General features: G+C 45.5%; 1 protein-coding gene across 1 annotated transcript; it reads left to right on the top strand.

Annotated features, from left to right (window-relative positions):
• Positions 1–23,467: 23,467 nt before the first annotated feature.
• On the top strand, positions 23,468–25,264 carry LOC116794547 (rho GTPase-activating protein 24-like). The gene is made up of 2 exons (XM_032703293.1): positions 23,468–23,720; positions 24,896–25,264. The coding sequence occupies exons 1-2, from the start codon at positions 23,473–23,475 to the stop codon at positions 25,101–25,103; spliced, it is 456 nt and encodes a 151-aa protein (XP_032559184.1). The 5' UTR covers positions 23,468–23,472; the 3' UTR covers positions 25,104–25,264.
• Positions 25,265–26,537: the final 1,273 nt, after the last annotated feature.

Genomic DNA, 26,537 nt, shown 5'->3' with positions numbered 1-26,537 from the left:
CACAAGGTCTGTGTTGGGGGAGGAAAGTCCCACAGCACATTGGTGCTCACACTGCACCAAGGGACAAGCAAAACAAGGTGACATTGGGGTATTTGGAGAGCAAATAGCTGTTGCAAAGAGCTGGCATGAAGTTTGTGTGAAAGATCCTGTCCCTCAGGGCCACATAGCACAGGTCAGCCCTATCCCAACCCACACATCAGCACACACCAAACTGGGGGTTTTACGAGTCAGGAAAAATGAAAGTTGCTCAAACTGTTACAATCCCAAACACCCAGGACTCCTGTGGTTGCTTTTCCCTGACAGGGTAAGTCACCTCCTCACTCCTGCCCAGGGCAGGATGACATCCAGTGTGTCCCTCTGGTGGGGGACAGGCTGTGGGCTGCCCAGTGCCCAGAGCCCAGTGTGGAGATTAGAGCAATTTGGACCTGTCACTTTGATGCACAGTGTTTTGCTTTGTGGTCACAGGCCTCTTTCAGTAAATAAAATCGGAGGTGATTTCCTTCACCCACTGGGATTTCTTGGGCTACAATTAGCATGAGAGAAGATTTTAAAATGCAGGAGTGTAAATTTATAGACACAGCTGTCAGAAAGGCTAAAAAACCCTCAGCCCATAAATTATCAGCATCCTTGGCTGTTCAGTGCTGATACAAAACCACAGAAGACACTGCTGGCATTGCCATTCCCATGTCCTCATAACAACTAAGGCAGGATAATATAGGTAATACAAGTAAAACTGAACATAATGCAGTCTTCACGGTTATAATTTCTTTTAAGATCTACACCACTTAGGCTTTCTATATAATTAAATCTATAGATTGCCTTTGAATGCTTACCTTGCAAATTCCTTGAGCTCTGATGAAAAGTATGCTGTTCACAACGACAAGATTTATTGCATCTAGCACTCTATATTATAGCTGCTCTGCTAACCACAATAAACAAGATATGAAAAGCAATCATACAGATAATGCCATGGAGGAACAAGCACCAGCTTTGTCTTTAACCCTTTCACCTGCCTTCGTGCTGGAAACTCCAGTCAATGTTCCTGCGGCCCCATCCAGCCCCACTGGATTAAGGATTTTTTTTCTGTAGTAATAGACCCAAGACTTGGGTTTCTCTCCCCCCCCCCCCGCCTTCCCCATTTCTAAAATACCAGTATTGTTGGGAGAGCTGAATTTCTCTCTGTCACTATCAAAGGTCACAGTCCTTGTCCAGAGGAAAAATAACTAAGTAGAGCCAAGCCAGCTGTTGTGGTGGGTGCTGGTAAGGAGTGACAGGGCAGGACCATGGCTGTCGCTGGGGTACTGAAGCTTTGCAGTGCTTCAACCCACATTTAAACTCATTGTATCTGGGTTTAAACCCCCTTTCCAAAGGCTGGAGGAAGGTCCCAAGCAGGGCAGGGACATCCCATCACTGCTGTAGGCTCAGCCTTTCTGCCCAGGAAGATGCTGTCAGCTCAGGACACAGTAATTTCATTAATGACGTTTTGCATCACAGAAGCCTGGATTTGACCCTGGAGACTTATAAACATTATTTAAAGGGGGGATTTTAATGTGAAGGTCAAGTAGAGATATATAAGCTTAATCAAGACAGAGCTCAAATGTAATAGTCCTTCAATACCCACATGCCTGAGAACGTTTTCTCAAATCCTGCTCCCCCCACCTTTAAATCTTGACCAGATCCAGAAATAAACACTCCGGAGGCCAGAGTAGCAACCTAAGGCAAGAGTAGCACTGATAAAAATCTATTTTTTTGCCATTCCCGTTCATGCAGTGTAAACAATGAGTCCATATTCTTTGCACCTAATGAAATAAATACAGCCCTGCTAAATATTAGCACACACGAGGACAAGGAAGCAAGCAGTCACTTGTTTTCTGCCTTACACACAGAAACCATCGGCCACTTCAACCCAGAGGAATGAGAAATGCTCCACAAGTGGGAATTCACTAGTATTTTCTGCCCCAAAACCCCATGCACAAACAGGATGGAGACTGTAGAAATGCTTTATTACTCCTTTGTGTAGGGACAACTGATTTCCTTTTTCTCCTGCCCATTTTTTTTCCCCGTTTTAAGTCTGTCTCCATCCATCCAGAACACAAGTACCCTGGAATAATAAACTCCTTGTAAGCAATGCCAAAATCAGGCAGTGGCAGGAGAGGGGGCAGCAAGGTCTTGGGTTTAAGAACAGACCAAATTGTTCTATCCAGGGTAGAAAAATTAAAACATGCTGGAAATAAATGTAAAAATAGACTGGGGTCTGCAGTCCAAACAGAGCATATATTTAGTAGTTGTGAATGGGAAAGAGCAGAACATTCCTGGAAATTGCTCAAAAAGCATCTAAGGAAGAGTAAAAGATTTCCACGCAGAGATTTTTAAGGCAGGTTGCCGTGGATGCTGGGAAGGGTGTTAGTCTCTGACCCTCATTGCAAAATATGTTTCCCAAAAGCTATTTTTTTTCCAGGAATTGCAAGGACTTTAACTCTGGAGACTTCCAAAAAAGAAATAGTTTGGAACACAGCACCCTGGCATAACAGAGGTCCTTCACCAGTGATGACAAATAACCCTGGGAAGGAGCAGGAGAAGTGACCTAACCCTTTCCTCAGGCTGTCAGTCAGGGAAAACACTTCTGACAAACCTTATCCAGGCTGCTCATAAGAGTTTCTTGAGATGGAGACTCTCCCATCCCTATCAAAGAAACTCAGCCTGTGGCCACACGTCTTCTACTGCCCAATATATGCCCCACATGCCCCAGCTGAACTCTGCTGTTCCCTGCCCTACCCACCAGGTATAAGCAAAATCAACATTTATCTAAATAGGTAAAATATTTTTTTCCAGGGTTGGGGCAGCAGGAGACTAATCTCCCGGGAAAGTGACACTAATAAGGATCATTATTTCCTCGCAATTATTTTTTTTCCCCTGTGTTGCATCCCCTAAGAAGATAAGCCTTTGTGGCATCTGCTGCTTTAACAGCTCATGAGCACGGTATCGCTGCTGGAGACAGGACATGTGACAGAGGGTGAAAGGCATGGCAGGTCTCAGAGCCCATCAAAACCTGTCAGTGCCCAAACTTTTGCCATTACAGACATGGCACAGAACCACAGAATGGTTTGGGTTGGAAGGGACCTTAAAGATCAAGTAGTTCCAAGCCCCTTACCACAAGCAGGGGCACCTTGCACTAGACCAGGGCACTCAAAGCCCCATCCACCCATCCTGGGAATAAGTTCAACCTGTTGATTTTTGCCCCAGCTGAGAGGAAGCCCAAGATCTGAATGATCAGTATTCAAAAATGAATACTGTGATGTTAAAGCATTAGTGGCAAAAAAGTTGATGGCAGGCCATGGGTCACTTTGGGCTGCTCAAGGACAGCAAGTGCATGGCATGTTTGACACTTGAGGCAGTGCCTGGGCATTGCTGCAGAGGTGTTTGAGCTGTTCATGTCCCACCATGGCAGGAAGCACCAGCTTGGATCTGAGATAAAACTGGCACAATAAGAAAAAGCCTATGTTACAACCAAGGAAAATTAGACACTTAGGACAACCTTCCTGGGGAGAGAACATTAACTTATTGGCATGAAATGATGTATGGCAAATATTTGCACGAACAGCCTTACCAGAGTTACACTAAATACTCCAGAAAACAGCTGATTTCTCAGAATAGGCACAGAGGTAAAGTATAGTATTGTTCTTATAGCCCAAGGAATGAAAAAAGAATCAGCCACCACAGGGAGCAGCAGTGAAGCTGATGTTGACAGAAGTGCACGTGCCTATTTGACCAAAGTGCTCCCACAAGCATTTGTCCTGGGCATAAAAGCAATGATCACTGTCACCTGGTTTAGGGTTTTAGTCTATTTGTAATTTAATAGAAGAATTTCACAGAGATTTCTGCCTTATTGATTTTGCCTAATGGAACAAGCTCGTTTCCTGGGGCACCGTGTACTGCACTCTGCACAACACATCTAAAGGGCAGGAGAGCCCCTCTGCTCCTATTCTAGTAGACTGTCAGCATTTAATTAATCCAGGCGCTGCAGGGCAAATTCTTAGTGCAACCAAGAAAAAAAAAAAAAGGTAAAGACAAAACATCAATTTATGCTCTGAATGTCCCTGTGCATTATAATCGTACTCTTGGAGCATTTAAACTGGAGGCTACGAGGCTGGACTGCTTGTAGCACTTGAGTGCCTGTCAGATTTCCCCCCTTTAAGGCCTCTGCCAGATACTCTTTATCCTTTATAACATCAAATGCTTTCAGTAGGAGGCTCTCTTTGATGCTGATTTTCTCTCTGATTCTCCAGGCACAGATAAATTAAGGTTTCCTTTATATTTGGAAGTGTAATGAAAGCCCTTAGTATTTCATTACTTGCATTCACACACAACACAACAGAGCTGGGCAGGTTCTTTGGGAGCATCCCATTGCACACCAGTGGATCAGTCCTGGGTATCACTACCAGGTGTACACACACGTGTCATCCCTGAGCCCAAATCCTGCATGGATAATGGGATGCAGATGATCATGAAAGTCTTATTTGGCTTCATGCACATTTTTCGCTGCCTGTGAGATCACTGACCAGTTGTGTCACCAACTAAGGAACATCCCCATCATCTCTTAGCAACTTTAAAGCTAAATTTAGAATACTAACCTTTGAAAATTACTTTTGCTTTGGTTGTAGGTTTCACTCCCTGTCAATGCTACGTACTGTCAGTGGCTTTGCCACTCCAGTCTCTCTTTCTTCACACCCCTGCAAATAAGTCCTGTCCAAGTGGATGTCACTGGTAAACACACTCATTGGGTTCACTGCAGGTCAACCAGACAAAACACAATTTTTAAAAGAAAATATTTTATAAGCTGCAACAGCTTATGCATCCAGGAGCAAAGCTGCTGCCTCCATATGCTGCCAGGAAACCCCGCAGATCAGGCAGTGTTCTGTAAACTGTCCAGCACTTTGAGGTCCCTGGGAACTCCCTCCCAGATGCACAGAGCTCTTGGCAAGTAGAATCAGCCAACAGAATGGCAAAAACCTTGACAGGGACACCCTGGTGCCCAAATCTGCTTTCTGTCACTCCGAGCACAGGGTTTATGGAAAAGAGTAGGTAAACACCTCTGGAGAGGAATTGACCAAAACAGGAGAGAAACCACTGTCAATACAACTTTGGCTTCAATCTCCAAGACTTGACAGGGAATATATAATTTACAGCCATGTCCAGGAAACAAGTGATTTTGCAGCCTGACATGGCACATTCCAAATTTAGGTGACAATAAGCCGTTTTTGGCACAAAACACAGACCAGAATTTGACATTAGTAGTTGATTCACTGTGAAAAATGGGTGTTGATTGACTTGGCTTCTTCCAAACACATTGCTACCCAGAGATTAAAGACCACATGGTGAGGATGCACAAAACTGAATTTTATGGGAGCATCTCTCAGCTGCTGAGCAACAAAAAGAAAGTCTCTGCCTTTAGAGTTATCAAACTTGTTTGCCCCTTTCTAGACTTAGAATTCAGAGGTTGGGAAGGTGTTAGGGGTTTTTTTAACCTTTTCTTAAAATGTGATAGCAAAACTTATCCCTACACTGCTGAAGGGAGCTCAGAAGAGGGTTGTTTTGGTATCTGCAGGCTGAATTCTCTCTTGTCTGGGTCACTGTCATCACTGCACATTTCCCCACAGAAAGTCTTCATCGTTCTTTGGCTTTGGGAGGAATAGGGCAGAACAGGGACCCACATACAGGAAAAGGCAAACAACCAACATCCAAGTACAGTTTGTACCATTAAGAGAGTTCTTTGGTTCAACACTAGTGTCTTAATGGGTCCATAAGAGCCTTATTTTGGCTAAATCTTTATTCTAAATGCTGATTGATGCACAGTAAGAGAGTCATGCTAAGGCCACCAATCGTCATTAAGAATTCCTCTATGGGGGTCCAAGGATGGTTGAGCTACTCCTTCAAAGGTTAATTTTGTGTTGTACCTCTTTTTGAATGTTTTTTGTGCAGAGAAAACATCTCATAACTGCACCTAAGAGACCTTGGCCAGGAAACAGAGTTCTCAAACATCGTGGGAGAGTGAGCCATTGGCAACCAGATCTTCATCTCCTGGCCACTGGCTTGGGACAGGCTGCTTCACTTTATGCTCTGTTTGATGAGACACACCTGCACAATTTAGAGAACTGAGACAGCTCAGCCAACGCAGCCATGATGCCCAATGGGGCTCTACAATCCCAGTTAAAATATGATGGAACATCATGAGTAATAACATGAAACAGCGAGGAATTCCTGGTGTACCCAAAAAACCCTCCTGCTGTCCATCATCAGCACTGGTGGAATAAACAGTTAAAACTGGGTATTGGGTGCCTGATCTTTAGTTCTTGCATTTCAAGTGGATGCAGCAAGTGAGGGAGTGTGTAGAAAGGTGCCCTACCCCTAGCAAGTGCTTTGCCATCCATCTGCCTTCCCACGTGTTAAATCCTGGAGACGCCACCAGCGTGCAGATAACTGGATATTGGATTGCAGCCAGCCCTGCACAAGTAAAGGCACATTCAGGCCCAAGATGTTTTCTGGCATCAGTATCAAGCTTCCTTTCTAGCAACTGAGGATGCTTAAAGGGCATTATAGTAGCTGCCTGAATATCAGAGACACTCCCTTCACTGTTTGATTTCCTTGTGCAATAACGTGTGGTCAGATTCACACAAGGTTTGCAAAGGATCAAATCTGCTCTTTTCAAAGACAGCTGGGAATACCCCTGGAAAAATGTGAAAAACACAGCATGTGTTGGGACCGGTGCCTCTCCCTCATTATTCCATATAAATGCAAGCAATCTGACCCCTCCAAAGAGACTTTGCATTTCTCAGAAAATGACCATCTGTCAGGCAACAAAGGGCGCTCATTATTTAAATTAAGAATCTATTCCCTGCTGCCATTTTCACTCACTTCTCATTACAGCAGAGTCTCTCAAACACCCCATTCCCTTAGCTCAGTGAGATGAGATCAGAGCTTACCCCCCCCTTCCCCAGCAGCCATCACCCATAAAGACCCAACTATAGGAGGCCACAGTCTGTGGGCCAAGAGAACCCTGGATTTGCCATCCAGGGGAGTCATGTGAATCAGTAAACATACACAAAGGGTCCCATAAACTGATGGTGTAATGGTGATTTTAAGCATGTTATTATGAAATTTAAGTTTTCTTGAGAGGTGTGAACATGAGTGGTGGGACCACAGAGGTCCATCTGCAGGCTGAGGCTGGCAGGAGCTGCCCTTGCACGCTCTGTGGGCTGCTGCTCCTCAGCATTTCCAAATAACCTGCACTGCACAGGGGAAAGGAGGCAAGGCCACCCAAATACTGCAAGTCATCACCTCTGAACCACAGCAAGGCCTTCTGTGCAGCTGCAGAAACATAGAGGTGGAGGAAGTTCAGGAGAGCCTCAACTCCCTCACAATACAATTACAAAGTATTTGCTGCTGAAGAAAAGAGATCTGGAAGAGTTTTTCTTGCTAGTTCTTGTTGTTAATCAAGATGCTTCCTCCTCTCCCCCCCCTCCCATCGAGCCAAAAGAATCATATCAACAAATCCTCAGTTTGACATGATTTGCTAAATGTCACTTGTCACAGGGCTGCACAGCTCAGGGAAACACGAGCGAGAAGCCAGAACAGGGATGAGGCCACAGTGCCAGCAGACCTCTGTGGCTTCATGGCTCTGCCTCAGGCTCTGGGAGCAGCCCCCTCCCCTCTCTGGGCCTCAATTCCCAACTAGACAAGAGGCAACGTGGAAAAGCCTCATGTCCTGTGGTCTGGGCCAGAGGTAAGTAAATGCAAGATTACAACACACACAGATACTTCAGTGGTGCAAATAAACGAGGCTGCTCTTGCAAGTACCCAGTTCCTGCTTGGCTGGTGGAGTAGGTCCAGCTTCTAACAGGCTGCTGTCTCCATCACAAAATACCCAGAGATTTAGTGGGTATGAAAATGTCTGACTTCCCTGCGGCTGGAACGACAGCAGGGGGAGGCTCGTGCCAACCGCAATTAGAGAGCGCCGGGGTTGGGGTTGACAATTCACATCGTCTAGAGGTACTTTGTGAATTAAGAACTCTCTTTGCTAGAGGCAAGTTGCATGGCCAGACACCGGAAAGGATTGTGAAGTACTCTCATTCTCTGCTGGAAAAGAGCCCTGGGAGTGCAAACTATTTATTAAACAATAAACCCCATCAAACTGCTTTTAATATTTTATGTGAGGGGAAATGGGTTTCTATTATTTTTAATAAGGCAAGTTTTAAACATCTTTGGAGGAAAAGGAGAGGATCTATTCAAAATAAGTGTAGCTTCTCCACAAGCAATCCCAGCCTGTGTTTATTATGGATGCTGTCACACTGCAAGATACAAAAATAAGAATCAACAAAGCACAGCCTGTTGTGTCGAATTGCTTTAAATACTTTAAAAAAAGAGCCAAAAGGGAGGGTGAGATTTAGGAATGCTGCAATGACATCAACTCTTCTCTTGATCAAAATCAAGACTGAACAAGTAGAAGTATGTGATCTTTCCAAGTGCTGAAAGCCAAATGACCCCATACCAGGAAATTCTGGGAGCTGTATCATAGATTGAGCCTGACATTTATCAAGGAGAAGCAAAGGAACATTTAGTGACTGTGTGGGGGTTGGCTGGAGCCAGTAATAGGTGACCATGAAGATTGGTCAAACTCCAGCATAGCTGCACAGCTCAAAAGCATGAGAAGAAATCCCATTAAATGTGACTAATCAAAGATTTGGAGGGGAATGGTCTAATAGTGCCTGCTGTTTGCCTCTGGCATGGCTTTTTCATGCTGCTGGATGCTTTTGAAGCTCTGCAACCTGGTCATTTGTGTGTTCAGTGTCTGGCCACAAAAGCACCCTCTGCTTGAGCTTGTTCCTGCTGCTGCCAGCTACCTTCTGGGGGAAAACAAGCAAGCAAACAGAAAAATCTCCGGTGCAAATTTAGGAGAGCTGGACAAAAATAAATCACAGAGCTCGTCTCTGGAGCATGCTTCAAAAGAAATTAGCTGAAAGTAAATCAAAGGCTCTCATCCAAGAACAGCAATGGAAAAACATCAGAGAGACACCAGTTCAAGCAGTCACTTCAAGAGATGGGCAAGTATTGGCAGGAGAACATGGCACTTTGTGCCTCCCCTCTGGAAGTCTTTGTTTCTGTCACAAGATGCTTTGCCCCAGGGCCTGCCTCTAGGAACAGGCTGTGGAAGATACCAAAAAGCCCCAACTGCACAAAAGATTTGCTTCTTGATGGCCCAGATTGTCCACACCAGCAGCCACAGGATGAAGCCCTGCTGAAAACGTGGGTTTTCTATTGCATAAACTGGAACATAACCCTAAAAAAAAAAAAAAAAGGGATTTACCTTCTGTTTTGCACTGGAAGAGCCTCAGCTTAATTATTTTGTCTAGCTGGGCATGTCACAACAAAGCCAACAGGTCCAGAGGAAAACAAAAACTGCCTGAAAAACTCATGGAAGAAAGAGTGAATGAAGTGGGACTACTGAGTTGGAAGAGAAAGAGCAAGCAGGGAACATAATGAGCTTCAACTGGATAGAGGGTTTCCCTGCTAGGATTGAAGACAGGACCTGATTCCCATATTTATGATGGATCAACTCGGAAGAAGTGAGCTTGAACCAGAGCAAAGAGGATAGAGGCTGGATGTTGGGGGAGAAAGTCTTCCTGGAGCTGAGGAGAGCAGAGCACTGGATTAGATTAGAAGGTTGTGGCATGTCCAGCCAGAGGATCCTGAAGCAAAGATGGAATGGGTGACTGTCAGCAAAGGCAAGGGTAACAGGTCGTCCCTTTGGGCAGGGATTGAGCTCCCAGTGGCCATTCCTTGTGCTCCCACACACGGAGAAACCCATCTCCAGAGATAAGGTTGGCAGCGTATTTTAAATTGCTAAAGAGAATTTCATAGAATCGATTGGGAGAGACCTTCAAGATCACCTTGTTCCAACCACCCTGCCATGGGCAAGGACACCTTCCACTAGACCAGGTTGCTCAAACCCCACCCATCCTGGCCTTGGACATTTCCAGGGATGGGGCAGCCACAACTTCTCTGGGCGAACTGTGCCAGTAAAGAATTTCTCTGTAACATCCAATCTAAACCTACTCTTTCAGTTTAAAGCCATTCCCCCCGGTATCCTCATTTCTCAGCAGTGTCCAACCTGCAGCTCACGGGCCCAGGGGACATTGTTCAGAGTCACACACAGCCCTGCAAGGCTGAAGCCCAGCCATGCCATGCCCACGGTTTGGTATCAAGGTCACTGCAAGTGGGGACAGGTGAGCTTGGACATCTCATATCACAAGAACCCCTTCCACCCATCTCACAGCCACCATCTACTGGGCACAGGTCCTGTTTTCCCATGGGACTGGAGGGCAATGTCTGGGACAATCCATATCCATGTCCCTCAGGACTTGCAGCTTTCTCCTACTTCTGCTTTCAGTTTGCATTTAAGACAGCAGCACTTTATATCTCCGAGCCAGCAAAGTGCCTTCTAAATTGGTGTTTAAATGAAAATTCAAAGAAACATTTAAAAATTTCATCAATGCCACTTGGACATATGCCTTCAGGCTGTTTATCTTTAACTGAGATGTCACATGTAATTTAGTGGCTATATTAAGTATTGTTTTTCACTTTTAGCTGCATTGCTGTGGGCAGCCCTGTATCAGTGCACACCTTCATTCTTCATTAGGGGAGATAAATGAAAATGGCACCATTTTTCTGAATTAAAGTCCAAATATCTGACATGTCAATACCACCTAATGGAACAAAGCACTACAGATTCCTAGAGCAGGTGTTTAATTTGCATGTTATTACTGACAAGCAAGATTAATGCTTTGCTAAATACTCATACTGCAGTAACAAGAAAAGCAGAGGGGAGTTATGCTTAAAATGGCAAACAATGACAAAATATTGTAAGTTCCTTTCTCTCCTCAAGTGATTCAGTACAACAGAACTAAAATCTTACAGCTTTGGCATTTGTTTCTACCTCCATGCCGCATCTTGTGCATTTTTGGGTCGTGCCGCCCAGAAGTCTCACGAGTTCTCCCAACAACCTAAAGCCAAAGCTATGGGATGGCAGTGATGCTCACAGTGGGAGCAGTGCTGTTACCTGCTGCTCCCCGGCCCCAACCCTTCCCTAAGGGAAGGACTTGGGAGGACTTGTGAAGAAACAAAGTTTAAACCTTATCCCAGAGACACTGAGCCCCCCCCAGGATGTTTCTTTCTACACCATAAGCTGGCTCTTGCCAGAACGTTTCCTACGTGTGCATTTAACAGCATAATATCACAGGAATCCAAACTGCTTCTGGAATAATAACAATAAGAAAAAAGACAGAAATGCAATTAAATTACAGCTCAGGGCTGTTTGCTGCACAGGAACTCTTTGCTCTGCAAAGACTTGCCACAAAAATTCATCTCATTCTGAGCAATGCTGTGTGAACTTGAAGCCCTCTGCCACCCTTCAGGAGAGCTGCTCTGGATTTGTCCCACCACCAGCACCACAATTTTGACAAAGATAGTGGGAAACACACTAGTTTTCCGTTCATATATTATATAAATTTCAAATCTGTAATGTAAAAGTTTACATACATTGGGTATCTACCTCCTGTTCACCACTGACAAAACTAGATAACTTGTGTTTCATCAGATGTAGGAAAACCTACAGGACAGGACTGGTGTTGAAAATCTGCTGTTTTACAGTGCATACATCATTTGTCAATAAAACCATGTGCTTTCCCTGCAGTTTCTTGCATTAAAGAACTTAATACTTCTCACCTGGCATCTCCTTAGGGTGGCTCAAAGGTACAACTCTGCCGCTCCACAGTCCTTCTGCCCTTTAAAACTTGCAATCAAGACAAAAATCTTCCGTTTAATGATACACCACTCAGCCCACCTTCAGCCTCAGCCATACTTCAAACACTAAGTTATGGAGGCTGCCCTTTATTTATACTCACACCAGGGCCGTTAGTTGGGGTGCCAAACTGTAACGAGCTCATCCCTCCTGCTGGGCAGCTGAGAGCAAATTGGGCAAAGGCTTTGGGGGATTATTGGCCCTGAAGTGATTAATGCAGCTGAGGGCACCCTGGGGCAGGGGTGCAGAGAGGATCCAGCTCCAGCAGCACAGGTGTCCTGAATGTGTGTGGATGGCTGGTCCCTGGTTAGCAGCACTTTCCCCGTGTTTATTCCATGGCTTTATGAAAAGCCTCCTACACCTGGGGAGGAAACTCAATCAGCAACCAGCTCCATCAGCTGCTCCTCTGTGGCAGCCGGTGCCTCTCAGCCCGTGGGCTGCCACGGAACTGCTGCATTCAGAACCACTAAATAAAGGGAAAAACCTGTGCTGCAGGGTTCCTGCTGCATTACATGTCACAGAAAAAAAAAAATTAAGAAAAAAGCTCCACGTTAATTACTATTGATTTAAATAAATGTGCTTTGTTTTCCCAGGGCAGCAGCAAACGGTTGGTGACATGGACACCCCTCCTTGGAAGCTGCTGGGCTTCCCAAGGACTCAGCAAAATGTGGAGACAAATGGGACATTCCAGGCTCTCAGCCTTAATGAAAACAGAGCTCATTAATGTGATCAAAAACTTCAGTGTCTTCAACCTGTTTCTCTCCCGAGTGTGGGCTTTCAGAGGTTGCTTTAATGTTTGGGAAGGTAAAAATGATTTTTACCCAAAGCCCTCCTGGGCTGTGGCACTGATTTCTCCCTGGAGCTCCCATGACAGGGTGCTGGTGGCTGCAGAAGGCACTTTGATAGCCATCAGTCATTCAGGTTATTTTATTATCTTGGATGAACAAAAATAGCATGGCAAATAACTCTGCAGCTTTGGTCGTGGGTTTGCTTTTATTTTATTTATTAGTAATTACAGACAGAGAAAAATGAAAGATAGCACACATCCTTTGCCCACTACTGCGCCCGTGCTATAATCTGCAGGCCTGTCTGCACTCTCAGTAAACTCTTTAAAGATTTAATCAAACAAATTAATCCCTTAACTCGCCTGTTCCCTCATAGTTGTCATTCAGGAGGCAGCTTATTTTCTGATTTCTAAGAGCCCGATTTCTGCCAAGCGCAATTTTAAACGACACAGTCCTTAAAAAAAATGCCCAGATAAAAGATTTGCTCTGAAACCCCCGGTTTATATCCTGGAGTTGGCTGTATATGAAATTGAGATCCATTTCAATTCAACCCCACGCCACCGAGCTCTGTGAAAGGCGGGGTCTGTGCGGAGCTGTGGGAGGAGGAGATGGGATTTAGCAGGATGGGATCCCCTCCCAGCCCCTCCGCTGGCTGCTCTGACCTTGGCCAAGCCATTTAAACACTCCACGCTGTTTAGTCATCTGTAAAATTAGTATATTACTATTTACCTACCTCCAAGAGATATAGTGAAGGTCACCATTTGTGAAATACCTGGAGACCCTCGGGAGAACAGACCTTATGTCATGTCTGCTGGTTCCCAAACAGCCCCCTGGGTCAGATCCGGCAAATCCCAGGTCTTTAAGTGACCCTGAGGGAAGAGACCCCGGTGCCATGGGGTGAGCAGCTTCTGGATGAGGCCCAGCAGCTGAGATGGGTATTTGTCAGGTCTAGTTACAAAATATTGTTTCTTGGAAAGTAACCTGGATCACCTCTGCAAATAGTTCTGAGGTTTAAGTCATGAACTGACCTATTTTCACTTGAAATGACAAAATAACTCCAGGCTTGTCAAAACCCTGTTATGTTCATCATTTAAATGTGAATGAAAATGGAAACCCTTTAATTGGTTCCACCAGCCATTTTTCCTGGAAACATGTCCCATCCTACAGTGCAAAAGCACTGGTTGAATCACTGATGGGAACAGCCTTGGGACCTGATGTAGGTGGCAGCTGCTGAGCCATTCCATAACTCTTCCTTTTTACCCAGATGTTTAGGATGCAAAGAGATGCTAATACCTGCTAATAGGCAGAAGAAACTGGGGGGAAAAAAAATCTTTATATAGAAAATTTAAATTTAAATTTTTGTGCTTTTGGACCTTTCAGCCTTTTCTTTATAAATACATCCAAAAGTGATGCTCAAAGAGATGAGCTGGAGCCAGATGTGCCCAGTTCAGTCCTCTCACCCAGCCTTTTGCCAGTGCTGAGGTAAAGTCCTTATCAGACAAGCAAGGACTCATCTGGGTGAGATTTAGGGGCTGAAGTGCTTGAGGGAAAAGCAAAGGGTTGGATTAAACTGGACAGAAACCAATACATGATGGAGGTGGGCAGGCATATGATAAATAAGAGAAAAAACACCCCCACATGACACAGATGGGCAGTGCCTGGCACTGCACTGAGCCCAGTCTGCTGAGGGCTCTCCTTTATCTCCAGTGGGCAAACATGGAAAACAAGATGCTGGGGAGGCAGGTTAATAGAGCCACTGCTGGCTTCTCATTTGTGGCCCTTCCTTCCATGCATTAAAGACAGTTGTCACCATTCTTTCATCCCGTGGGTCACTGCTTGGAGAGCATTACACCAACACGGTGTATTTTCCACCCCGCTTCTCCAGAACGTGGGCAAGAATGAGGAGACTTTCTAAGCACAGAAATCCTGATAAAATGGTTAAAAGTGAGCACAGTGACACCAGCACCTGCCCACACCCACCTGTCTGTGCCCAGCCCTGTGGGGCTGTTTGCAGGAGCTGCTCCATTGGCAGCATGGAGCCTCCCACAGAAATTGCTGTATCATTAACCTGAGCTTGGCTTTGAACCAGGGCTTTAAGAGTTTATACAAGTAGTAGCTAAAAGGCATTTAATAGCACACTGCAGCCAGTAAGCAATGAATTATTTAGAATATTTTACTAAGAATAATTGCTGTTTTTAAAGAGGTTTTTTTTTTCCCTTTCCTCCCTGGGGCCTGTAAGTGCTTTCACGGTAGTAACAGCGAGTAAAAGAAAAACCCCAAAATACAAAGCCACCTAATAGAGGCTGCCTGGGATCAGCTAAACCACGATGCAGAGGAGGAAGAGTATCTCAAATGTGGTTTCAGCATTTGTTTATTAATTAAAATAAATACACAACCACAGACAATAAAGCAAATGCACTGCCAAGAGCCAGGCTCACGGCCCAGCTAGTCCGGGCAGGATCATGTAAACTCTCACACTTTTGAATTTGTTGTGGCTCCCACAAAATGCTAAAAAAAAAAAAAGTCTTGTTGAGGTCCTACCCCCTGGCCTGAGATCCAGTGGGTGCTCCCAGGCACGATGCCCCCACCACAACACAGCCCCTGCCCAGCCCTGGCACAGCTCTACATCGGCTGAGCCATGGCACAGCTATCCCCAAACACATTCACTGCCTTTTGTCTTCCTTTTACCTCACAGAGCCATCAAAAATAAGCAAAATAATTGGATTTTTTGCAATTAATTGTGTGCTTTCCTCTCACCTGATCTATAACTGCTGTTTACAGGGGCTGGGCTGGGAGCTCTGAAGCTGAATTTTGGCACAGGGCCATTTCCCAGAGGTCACAGGGATGAGTGGCCAAAGGCCATGGCCAAACACTGCCTTGGATGGTTGCAGGTTCAATACACCTGCCTGGTCCTGGTTCTGCTCAAGCCAGAGCTGAGGCTTTTAGCAGCACTTGGAGGATGCTGTGCCTGCCCAGAGCCCCCTCTTCTGGAAACTTGTCAGTTGCTGTTTGCAAAAACAACAAAAATATTTGTTATTTATGTGCTAAGTTGGGTTGTGAGCTCTGCTGGGGGAGAGGGCACAAGGGAGGAGGATCAGAGGTTCACTGCCCAACGATTTTAGAAGGGGTTAAACTCAAGCACAGCTGCCCCTGGCTTTTGCTCACATGTTTTGGAAAGTCATCCTCTCTCAAAATCCCAGGTGAGAAAACTCTTTCTTCAAAACACAGGTGGGAAGGAGACGCTTCACTCAGGACACTGAGGAGTCCAGAAGTGAAAGGGAAAACAAATCCACCACTAACAACTCAGTTAAAAAAAATCCAAGTATTTTCCACCTGCCAGTCATTTCCCCTGGATTGCAGATGTTTCCTCTAATTAATAGTACTCTGCTCTGGGAGTGTCTACTAATGATGAGCTCCAGGCAAAAGACCCAGAGCAGGGAGCTCTCCATTGATCCCGATATTGATTTTTTTATCTTTTTCCCTGTTGTTATTGCACATGCAAATGGCTGGTAATGACTCAACATTACCACCACTCTCTTCAAGTGACATTTAGGAAGAAGTGATTGAGTCAGAGGGTCTGACACAGCTTCTGTCCCTCTCTGTGCCCCGTGGTCAGCCGGGGTGACCCTGCAGTGCTGGCTGTGCCTCAGTCCCCTCCTCTCCAGCAGCATCAGAGAGCTCCTACCAACACAAACCAGAAGAATAAAATACCCAGAAGCATCAAATAAATTTTGTTAGAATCTGGCTAAAATCTGTAAGCAATGCTGTGTCCGGGTGCTGTGGGAGGGCAGGACACCTGCAGTCTCTGATGCTCCTCCATTCCACACAGCTCTGGACGGTTCAGCTGGAAAGGCAAAGATGACAGATTGTCTTGGGAAATTCCCGACATTTTCTCCCTCTGGATGGGCCAGAAGTTATCGTGAGAGCAGTCTTTCTTCTGTTTTTTTGGTATTTCTTTTTTGGGATCCTCCTCGTTGCAGGCAGAGCCAAGTTTTCCCTGTGGCATCCATCGCCCACAGCTCAGCTGGTCACGAGGATGGCACAAAACCCGCTTAGATCCTTGGATTTCCACTCAAGCAAGTAAATACTAGTTAAATAGCGAGGGATCATTTGGGTTTTCTTTTTTTTCAAAAATTTTGTAATGTTTTACAAATTGACTCCTTCAGCTGGGAGATGGTTTATTCTTGCCCTGAGGAGCAGCCTGGCTCAGCAGGGGTTAGGGAGACAGCTCAGGAAAGGTCCCTGGCAGAATGTCCTGCTCCATCTCGAGGTATCCCAGTACAGCAGTTATTGGAGCAGACGGAAGAGCAACTTGTGGCTGGGGGAAATGTTGGGAATGGGGTCAGACTGTGGCTTTATTCCATCTCCACCACCCTAAGGAAAGACCCAGAGAATGGGACATTGGATCTGTCCAACCTCCTGACAGGGTCTGTCCAGCTCCCACAGCCTCAGCCCTTCTCGTGGCTGCTGCCCTGCTGGATGCTCAGCCAAAATGAAGCCACCACATCCCTGCCCAGGAGGGTCTGCAAAGAGCCATGAGATTTCTGAGCAAAGGTCAGTGACACCAAAAGAAGGTCATCATCATGTGCTGTGATTCATTGGAGAGGTGACCCCTGACAGCCAAACCCAGAGAGGAGAGAAAGCAATAGGCAGAAAGCAGGAGAGCAGGAGCCCTTTGGAGCTGTGCAGATCCCTGGGGGAAAGCTCACTTTTCCCAGCTGTCTTTAGGGAATGCAGAGCTGTAAACGCCGAACGCACATCACATTAGTCTGATGACTCTCCGAGATGTCTAGACTGCTGTTGGAGCTGATAGGAAGCTGGCAACATCTGAGCTCTTTGAGCTTTTCTGGCCTTTTTTTTTTTTTTTTTTTTAAACTGGTAATAAGATTCTTTTCATATTATGCACTGCTGGAAAGTCCCGTTTGCATGCAGACAGCTGCAGTGTTTATAGACACCATCCAAAATGCAGCTAAACACGACAGCTCGCTTCAAGCCGAGCAGCAGGCATTTGTTAGAGTGATCATTTCCAGAGGGATCTCAACATTTTCGCTGTTTTAAAGGCAAAGCCTTGTCCTTATGCAAAGACAAAAGTCCCACATGGAAACCTGCCTTGGGAAGAACCTGAAAGGAAAATAAAATCCTTAAAACTAAACGACAGCCTGAAAACCAGGAGCTCCCATTAATGTTAACCAGAAATACAGATGTTGAACTAAACGGGCTGTTCCCTGTGAGGGTTTGAGGGTCATTTTGAGAGCAAAAGAAAGCCTTGAGCTTGCCTTTAGTGCTGAACAAACGCAGTACTTGAAATTCTTCCTTGCAGATCTACAAAGCTAAAATAAAACCAAAGCAGGGAACTGCATCCAAACTGCCTCCATTTAAATCTGAGTCCACGAGACAGGCAGTTTGAGAGGGTTCCTTCCAATCAGTTTTCCCCCATTGTAACACAACAGGTGTTAATGTGCAGCAGAAAACAAAGGAGGAGAGAGTAAATTTGAACGCACGTTTCCAATGAAACACCATTTCCCCCAGATGGAAAGCTGACAGGTAAAATATGGTTAAGGTACAAAATACAGTTGGGAAGGGAGAAAATCAGCTTAGATTAAAGGTGTTTGCATATATTTGGTGAGGATGCTTTTGTTGCAGAGTGATGCAGGTGCTGCCCAGGCTGAATCCCCTGTTCCTCCCTCCTCAAACCAGCAGGGAATGGGAAGAGGAGCAGGGAGCAGCTCCGCACTCCCAAGCTCTGTCCTCGGAGCTTTTCCCCATGGAATGGGGCTGTGTCACACCGCGAGGGCAATGGGGTGCCCGCTCTGCGGCTGCACAGCTCTCCACCTGAAATACTCATCCCAGCCACACGTTCCCTTGGATATAGCAAAGTACACAGTGCCCTCTCCTGTCAGGCGCCTGTGTTTTTCAAATATTCCCCCTCACCAGCCTTTCTACCCCCTTTTTAAGCGATGTGAATTATTTTATGGCTTGTTTTTTGTAAGATGTTGGTCACAAACTGCCAGAGAGCTTGAAAAAAAAATGGTGGGATTTTTCCTCTCCTGGCGTTTGGGCTCCTGCAGCTCCGGACCCAGAAGCCCCAGCCCAGACCCAACTGTGACATCTAGCGGGTAAGCGGCTGAGTACAGCTGGGGAGGAAAGAAAAAGGTCATCTTTCCCTTTTCACTCATCCCTGCACTCTGGCGAGAACAGCCCCGAGCATCTGACAGCGTCTCCCAGCGGGAAGGGCTCCGGAGCCCCGAACCAGCTCGAGGTCCATCACCACAGGGCTGCAGGACCATGACCCGGCTCTGGGGGGGAGGAGGGCGATGCCACGTTCGGCTCCAGCCTGTGACGAGCAAGAGAAGCTAAAAAAACGCTCATGGCTCTTTGCTGGGGTCGCAGGAAGGAGAGTCCAACTCTATTTTTCAAGCAGCTTCCAGCTGCCCAAATGCGAGAGCCCTCGCTTTCTGTGATGCTGTCTGGCTGCAGACCTCTGTATTTAGGCACAAAAGCATTAAGTCATGCAGACAGGCAATATCCAATATTCCTGACAAAGCCAAAAACTTGAAAAGCTCAGCAGCTCCTTGTGGAGCTGAGCCACAGGCATCTCTTCCTCCTCTACTGGAATGAGGCCTGTGTGTAAGAAGGTGAATCATAAAAAGGCAAACTAAGATTAAAAATGTAATCAGCTTTCAAAATCAAGTTACGAAAGTTTGCTTTTTATTATTTCATTTCTATTTCTTTTTTTTTTTTTTTCCAAAAGACTGTGACCAAAAAATACAGGACTGATGCCAAAAGTTTAACAGAGATCAGACTCAGGACATCAGAAAGTGTCTGGATCCAGAGCCTGTCCCAGCCCAGGCTGGTCCATCCTGGGCCTCTTTCCAAAGGTGCACAGAGAACATTTTCTTTGTTTCCCTTTATTCACCATGTTTGGCACAGTAAATATTTCATTCAGAATTAAAAACCCAAGTGGATTTGGAAAAAAAAGCACAGGGAATTGATACTATTTTTAATTCAACTGCAAGAAGAAAACAAGAGATGAGACTATGGGATACGCTATTCCAACATCATGGAAGTTCAGGCTGAAAAAAAACCCAGCAAGAGCAAAACTTTCAATTCGTTAATGGCAAACCAGGAGAGCATTAAAATCAATTTTAGATGCAAAACATGCTGACTACAGGTAGTTGAACTGAATACAAAAATGAGTTCATGCATTTTTATTGGTTCTAATTTCCAAACACAGCTCAAGACAAATCATTCTGTAAAGAGTCAGTCCATGAGAAGTCTTCTTTTCCATTACAACACAGTAGTTCAGTCTGAACAAATGTGGACAAGCAAACAAATGTTAAGGACCCGACCTCGCTCCAAAGTAACCATTGATACATCAAGTTTAGCAGAGATGCCTCAGGGAGAGTGTGTCATTGTTACCAAAGAGTTAAAATATTTTCCCAAAGAATCTCTGAAATTATTAAACTTCAGCCCCATCCAGGCTGGCATCCCACACACAGCTCCAACTGCATCCTGCTGAAGAGGGCAGAGCTCCCAGCAGTGTGTCCCCACATCAGGACACGTTCTCCAGCCCAGCTGCAGGAGGGTCTCATTGGGAGCATCAGGGTGCCTCAGGAGCACAGTGCTGGTTTTCAGGTGTGGCCAAGTCCAACTATTCCAGGTACACCTGAGTTTGGAGCAGCACTTGGCTGCCTGCACACACCACACGCAGCTATTTTAACATGCTGGGAGAGCTGAGTCCAGCACGAGGAGAAGCCCTGCAAGCTGTGTGTAGATAGATCACTCTGGTTTCTCCCTTGCTGGCAGCCAAGCTCATCTCTAGCCCCAGTCTGAGGATGAGAAAGTGCTGATTAATCCAGCAACAGTCCAACTGGGTAGTGGAGAGGGACTTGGACAAGGGCGTGTAGTGACAGGACACAGAGAATGGCTTCAAACGGACAGAGAGAAGGTAGATATTAGGAAGAAATTCTTCCCTGTGAAGGTGGTGAGGCCCTGGCACAGGTTGCCAAGAGAAGCTGGAAGCGTTCAAGGCCAGGTTGGACAGGGCTTGGAGCAACCTGGTCTAGTGAAAAATGTCCCTGCCCATGACAAGGGTTGGAACAAGATGATCTTCAAAGTCCCTTCCAATTCCAACCATTCTGTGACTCTCTATCATGAGTTTTTTGTGTGAAGGAAGTTGTGAGATTTTAGCTAGACAGTAACCTCAAGCATGCACGTTGCTGGGGCTGATCAACATCCCTTTTGAACAGTCACATCTCCTCTGTCCCCAGAGCAAATGACACCCCACAAGAGGCAGAGTAAGGGTACTCTGGTCTCTATTCTGCAGCTCAGAGGCGATGCAGGGGAACAGGCAGCTGGCACAGGACCAGAACTGAGGGAAGCCGAGTCCCACAGCTCGCCTGGAGGAACTATTTCAAGCATGTTAAATTTTAACCACACATGGCAGCATCTCTGCGCTCCAGGGAGAGGTCATCACAGAGAATCACAAGCTCCATCCCAAGTCAGTCCAAAATAAGAAACAATTTTTCAAAACATCCGAGCTCTCTGCAAGCTGAGAGTCTGGAACAGAGCTCTTCCTCTGCCTCAGGGCAAAAAAATACACAGCTCTTTTCATGGCTGACCTTTACATTGTCAGGAAACTAATACAAGCAATCTTCCCAGAGAAGCCATAGGGAAGGTGAAAGGAGAACATGGCATATGAATAAATGTAAATCCACAGGGGTGTGGGGGAGGAAATCAACATTATATGGTGCTGTGCATCAGTGAGATTGTAATTAGGAGAGGAAGCACAGAGAAGATGAGGCTCCAGCTGTGATACCCTGTTGATGTGCTCTGATGGACTTCGAGTTCCTAACCTGGAGCTTGGCAGCCACTCTGTAAAAGAGGCACAGGAATAAGGGCTGCTTGTTCCCAAGTCTCAGCCTCATGTGCCGAAAACCTGCTGCCTCCAAAGGATCTCCCTACATGAACCACTTGAACCAGTTCCAGCAGTACATGGGCTTGGGGACCATGACCAGAGGTGAAATGCCTTAAGCACAGCTCTCCCCATTTCCTATATCCCATTGACTTCCCACATCATGTTGTTATAGCTGCAAAGTGGCCCAGACTCCTCCCAGTCCGTCTCCTCTCAAATGGGGACCCCTTGACTGTCCTGCTCCTCCATCCTGGTTAGGCAGAGATGACTGACCAGCTCCCCACCAGTCTCCTGATGGCAGCAGTGCTGGGATCGCTCCCTCTCCAGGATGGGCCTGTGGAAATCAGGTTTGTGCAAGAGCAGCTGCTGGTCAGCACAGCTGTGCTTTCCTTTGGGGTGAGGAGAAAACAGATTAATCAATGAAACTGAATCCGATTCATCAGAAACTACAGCCATCTGTCAGCTTATTAATAGTCACAGGACTCCTGTAAAGCACAGTAATACTCTGGGAAGATCTTTTTCTGGAGGAAAAGTTTAGGTTGCAGCAACTGCAGCAATGGGTGGGGAGCAGGGGTTGATGGTGGAATTTTAATCAGTTTATTATTTTACTTCTGCAAAATCAAATCAGAGGATTTCTCTCCACTTTCCTCCAGTACAGCATCTCCCCTCTCAGACAGCTAAAGCCTTACTTTGCTTTTACATACTCACCTCAGGCCTTCTTTAGATTCCCAAAACATTCACATGCCTGCTAATTTCTAAAGATCCTTCTGACTGATGGGAGCACACATTAAGGTGGAAAAATGTCTCAATAACCTCCCAGACCCAATTTTTGCAGGGAACACATCCCAGCTTTGTCTGGTGGGCAGAGGGAAACTGAGGAAGTTTTCACAGAGAGGCCTTGAAAACACTTACAGAAACACTGCAGCACTTAAATAAGCTCATTTTCACTTTTTGTATCATGAGACTGAACAGGTGGGGGTCGGGGAGAGGAAACAACTTCTCAGATTATTTTAAACCATCTCCGTTATTTTTGAGATACGCATTTAAACTGCAAGGGTTGCTCTTCCTTTAGTTGCAGTCGAGTTATTTTTGTGCCGTGCTTGATTCTCTGGTGAGAACAGGCAGCTAAAATAAACACTGTATCTATTCACATCAAAGAATGTCTTTCCAAGAGGAATGGGAATATCGCTGATGTGGCCTATTTTTCCTTAACCTCCAGCTTCTTGCCCTTGGAGCATCGTGACCGGAGGAGTCGGCCAAAGCCAACACAGCAGATGCTCCAGGGATGAGCAGCACAACGAGCCATTTTACATCCATGCAATTTTTGTCATGCCTGACCAGCAGGATACAGCACAGCCAAAACACACATTACATGTCTCCCTCCTAATACACGTGAAGGGGAACGCAAGGAGCCTCCTCCTTGCAGCAAAGCAGGCCCTGCACAGCCCTGGGACGGATAATGCTGTAGAATTCACCTCCCAGCTCGGGAATGAAACCAGTTAAGGGTGGGCAGCTCTCAAATGGGCCCCCTGCAGATGTCAGGCAAACTACAGCAAAGAGAGTGGGGGTAGGAAAGCAGCAGTAGCTCCTGGAGGTGAGAATAAACCAGCCGTGGTGACAATGGGACTGGGCAGCAGACGGGCGCAGCAGTTTGAGCCCTCAGCCTGCTGTGTACAAAAGGCAAAGCTGGAGCCTGAAACAAGATCCCAGCCCCAGCAAAATGGACCATTTCCAAGTATTTGAAAAGCTCCAAACAGCTGTGGGGAGGAAGAAAACTCTCAGAACCCGTGGCAAGGCAGAGCAAGACAGACACACAGACAAGGTCTCCTCTGGAGCAGAAGAGGCACCGAGCGGGTGCGAGCGCTGGAGAGCCCGGGTGGGGCAGACTGGGCAGCTCCACAGGCTCCTGCTGCTGAGCCATGTCTGAGAAAAACACTCCTTCAAGACACTTGACAAGACTTGCCCACCCAGAAGACTGCCAAGAAACCAGTGCAGCTGTAAGTCCTGTTCTGCGGGAGCAGGAAGACACAGGACACATCCCAGGGGACGGCAGTGACAGCTGTGCTTCTACCAGCTGTGCAAACCCACCCTGCCCACAGCAGCACCCGGCAGATCTGAGGATGCTGATGGCCAGACAGAAGGCTGAGTACGAATCTAAAATTGCAAGGTAAAGGATTTTAAAAGCTGTGAGGCTTCAGGGAAGGGATCCCTTCCAACTGAATGCAACCACTCCAAGTACAGGGTCTATGGATGCTGCTGCAGTCAATGCCTCCACATACCACTGGGAATGGCACCAGGATCCAGCATTACAGGATTAGGTAGGGAATTATTCAGAGTTATCCGAATTCTTTTCATGTGAGGTGCTTGAGGAACTCCAGAGCATCTATAAGATTTTTTGCAGGGCTGTGCAGAGCTCTTGAAAAGCCTCTGGTCTATTGTGTATTTTCTCTTTTTGCCTTAATCCAATATCAAGCATTTCTCCAGGGAATAATGTGCAGGCTGCTCAGCAGCATTAGCAGTAAGTCATTATTCTTTACAAATTGCAAGCCATGAATTTTAACAGCTCTGAAGAAAGTGTTCATAAGTATTTTCCCAATTTCTAAGATTAGAAACTGAATAGAGATTTAGCCATAACTTGTTATCAAAGCCAAAAGGCAGCAAGATTTTCAGGCTCCACTTTCCAAATAGTGCTGCTTTGCTATTGTGTAGTTAAAAGGAATGAACATTTTAAATATAATATTGTTAATTAGTTATAAGTTACAAGTATGTCATGTGAATTGACATAAACCAGAAAATGCCTCAACATGCAGCATTTCAACAGATGGCAGGTGGGTAATGTCGAATTACACTTTGCCTTGTGCAAAGAAAAAAATCCATTTAATCTTTAATTTCTTGAAGTATTCATCAATTTTTTTCTTAGTAAAGGAGCTGTTCCTTTTTAATCTCTTTGCTGTATTCTACTTCTATTTTTCCTTGCAGTTCAAGGGAACTGCAATATAAGCAAAATCCTCAGTGTCTCCTAAAATATGTTGCATTGCCATTCATTGCTGGACTACTGTAGTATTCTACTACAAAAATAAAACCCAAAAAAACCCAACCAACCCCCAAACTGACTCCTTTGGCCATATGGTTATTTATATTTACTATAAATTAAGATAACTAAAAATTGCAGTTTCTCATGTATAACACCATAAATTGGAAAAGTATTGGGGGTGCCAATACTTGTATTTATGGGAACATATGTTTAAAAAGGCTAACTTTAAAAAAAGACTGGAGCTTTTCTAAAAAAAAAAAAAAAGAGGGAAATAATCTTGTACTTCACAGTGTCTGTGTTTCCAACAGGCTGGAGCAGCAGAACAGAGCCCTGCAGCTGGAGATCCAGGGGATGCACTGGAAACTGGGACAGCAGCGTAAGTGGTACAGGCTGGTGGAGATGAAGATGAGAAATGCAGAGAGAGCAAAGGAAGATGCAGAGAGAAGAAATGAAATGCTCCAAAAAGAAATGGAGGAGTTCTTTGAAACCTTCGGGGAAATGAACAGGTGGAAATAAACAGGAGTGTGTCAGTTCTGAATGGAGCTGTGAGAGAGAGAAAGGCCTCACCTCAGGTTCAGAGGTGAAATACGAAACCTAAACAGGAAAACCTTAGCTGTCAATTATATAACCATGGGATCCCTGAACTCCAGGATTTTCTCTTACCATTGGAAAAAACTTTCAGATACTTTGCAGTACCCCCTCCCAAGCCAGCCTGTGCAGTGCGCTGGGGAAGCACTCTGGTATTTTTTGGGTCACCCTGAGTGATGCTCTAAATGCCTGAGTGGTTTTAATCCAGGGATGTCAGGCTTGCTGGAGTGTTTTACCAGCCACCCTAGAGGTGCCAGTTATTACATAGGCTTCAAAAGGGTGCTGAGCTCTCACCTGCACCCCAAATTAGCTGTTTCAGTTAGAGACAGAGAAACAATGAGACACATACTGCATCTCCTTACAGCACTCTGGGATCCAGAGCTCCAGTTCCTCTCACTGAAGGGATATTCATCCATGGAGAGAGAGGAGATCCCTTACAAAGCCATTTGCTCCTCTGGATTACAATTAGCCTCCCTACAGCACTCACATGAGAACACATTAATCTTAAGACTGTCACTGGTAGGGTCCCTCCCTCCTGAGCTACCTCTCTCTACACAAGAATTGTGTTAATTATCTTGATACAGCATTAATGACACTTATACAGCTAAATATCAACAAAATAACCACTGTTCTTTTAACCTGCTCCAGAAGTTTAACGTGAACAAACGACATCTCTTACTTCAAACTTAAGTACCAACTTAAAATTATACTTTGTATGATAAAAACACGTGGTTCGTTATTTGCTCTTCCAGCAACATTAAATGTAAGAGTGGCCACCTACCTGAGAGCTCAGTGTCTCCATAAAGCAGCTGATGGTGTGTAAGCAGAAACCACACAGATGTTTCTCTTCTTCCCCACAGAAGAGCAAGCAGCTTATTTTAAGATCAAATACAAATGAATCAAAAAACCAGTGTCTTACCCCCCAAGGCCCACAGAGTGTGACAGCCCTGCTCTATTCCAAGCCCCAGGCAGTGTTGCAGGCTCTTCATTCCCAAGTGTCCCCCAGCCAACCCCTTCCATGCACTCATGCAAAGGCATCAATGAACAACAGCCCGTGTCTTTGCCACCTTACCTTCACACCAAGCAAGCACAGATGAGCAGGTTTTCCATTAGAATTCCATGCACTTGCATTCTTCTTGTTTCTTTTTCTTGTTTCTTTTTCCCCATCTTTTTTTTTTATATTTTTTTTTTGAGACCTCATTGCTATGAAAAAAAATCAATTTCTGAAGTCCCTCAAAAAATATTTGGGTCTTGTTTAATCCATCACTCCCTCCTTACCTTTCTAAAACTGCCCTGCCAGCTTCAAGAACTTGCAAGAAATATAAAGGAAAGGTATGGCATAAGCAAGGAATGTTTTTGGGC

This window comes from Chiroxiphia lanceolata, chromosome 15 (genome assembly GCF_009829145.1).
Source record: "Chiroxiphia lanceolata isolate bChiLan1 chromosome 15, bChiLan1.pri, whole genome shotgun sequence".
Taxonomy (NCBI): domain Eukaryota; kingdom Metazoa; phylum Chordata; class Aves; order Passeriformes; family Pipridae; genus Chiroxiphia; species Chiroxiphia lanceolata.
Note: the sequence above shows the minus strand (reverse complement) of the source record. Positions and strands in the feature narration are given on the sequence as shown.

Excerpts from the sequence above, each read along its gene's own strand:
- LOC116794547 (XM_032703293.1), top strand. The coding sequence starts at position 23,473 with ATGTCTGAGAAAAACACTCCTTCAAGACACTTGACAAGACTTGCCCAC. Across the intron at positions 23,721-24,895 it reads TACGAATCTAAAATTGCAAG|GCTGGAGCAGCAGAACAGAG; the intron begins GTAAAGGATTTT and ends TGTTTCCAACAG.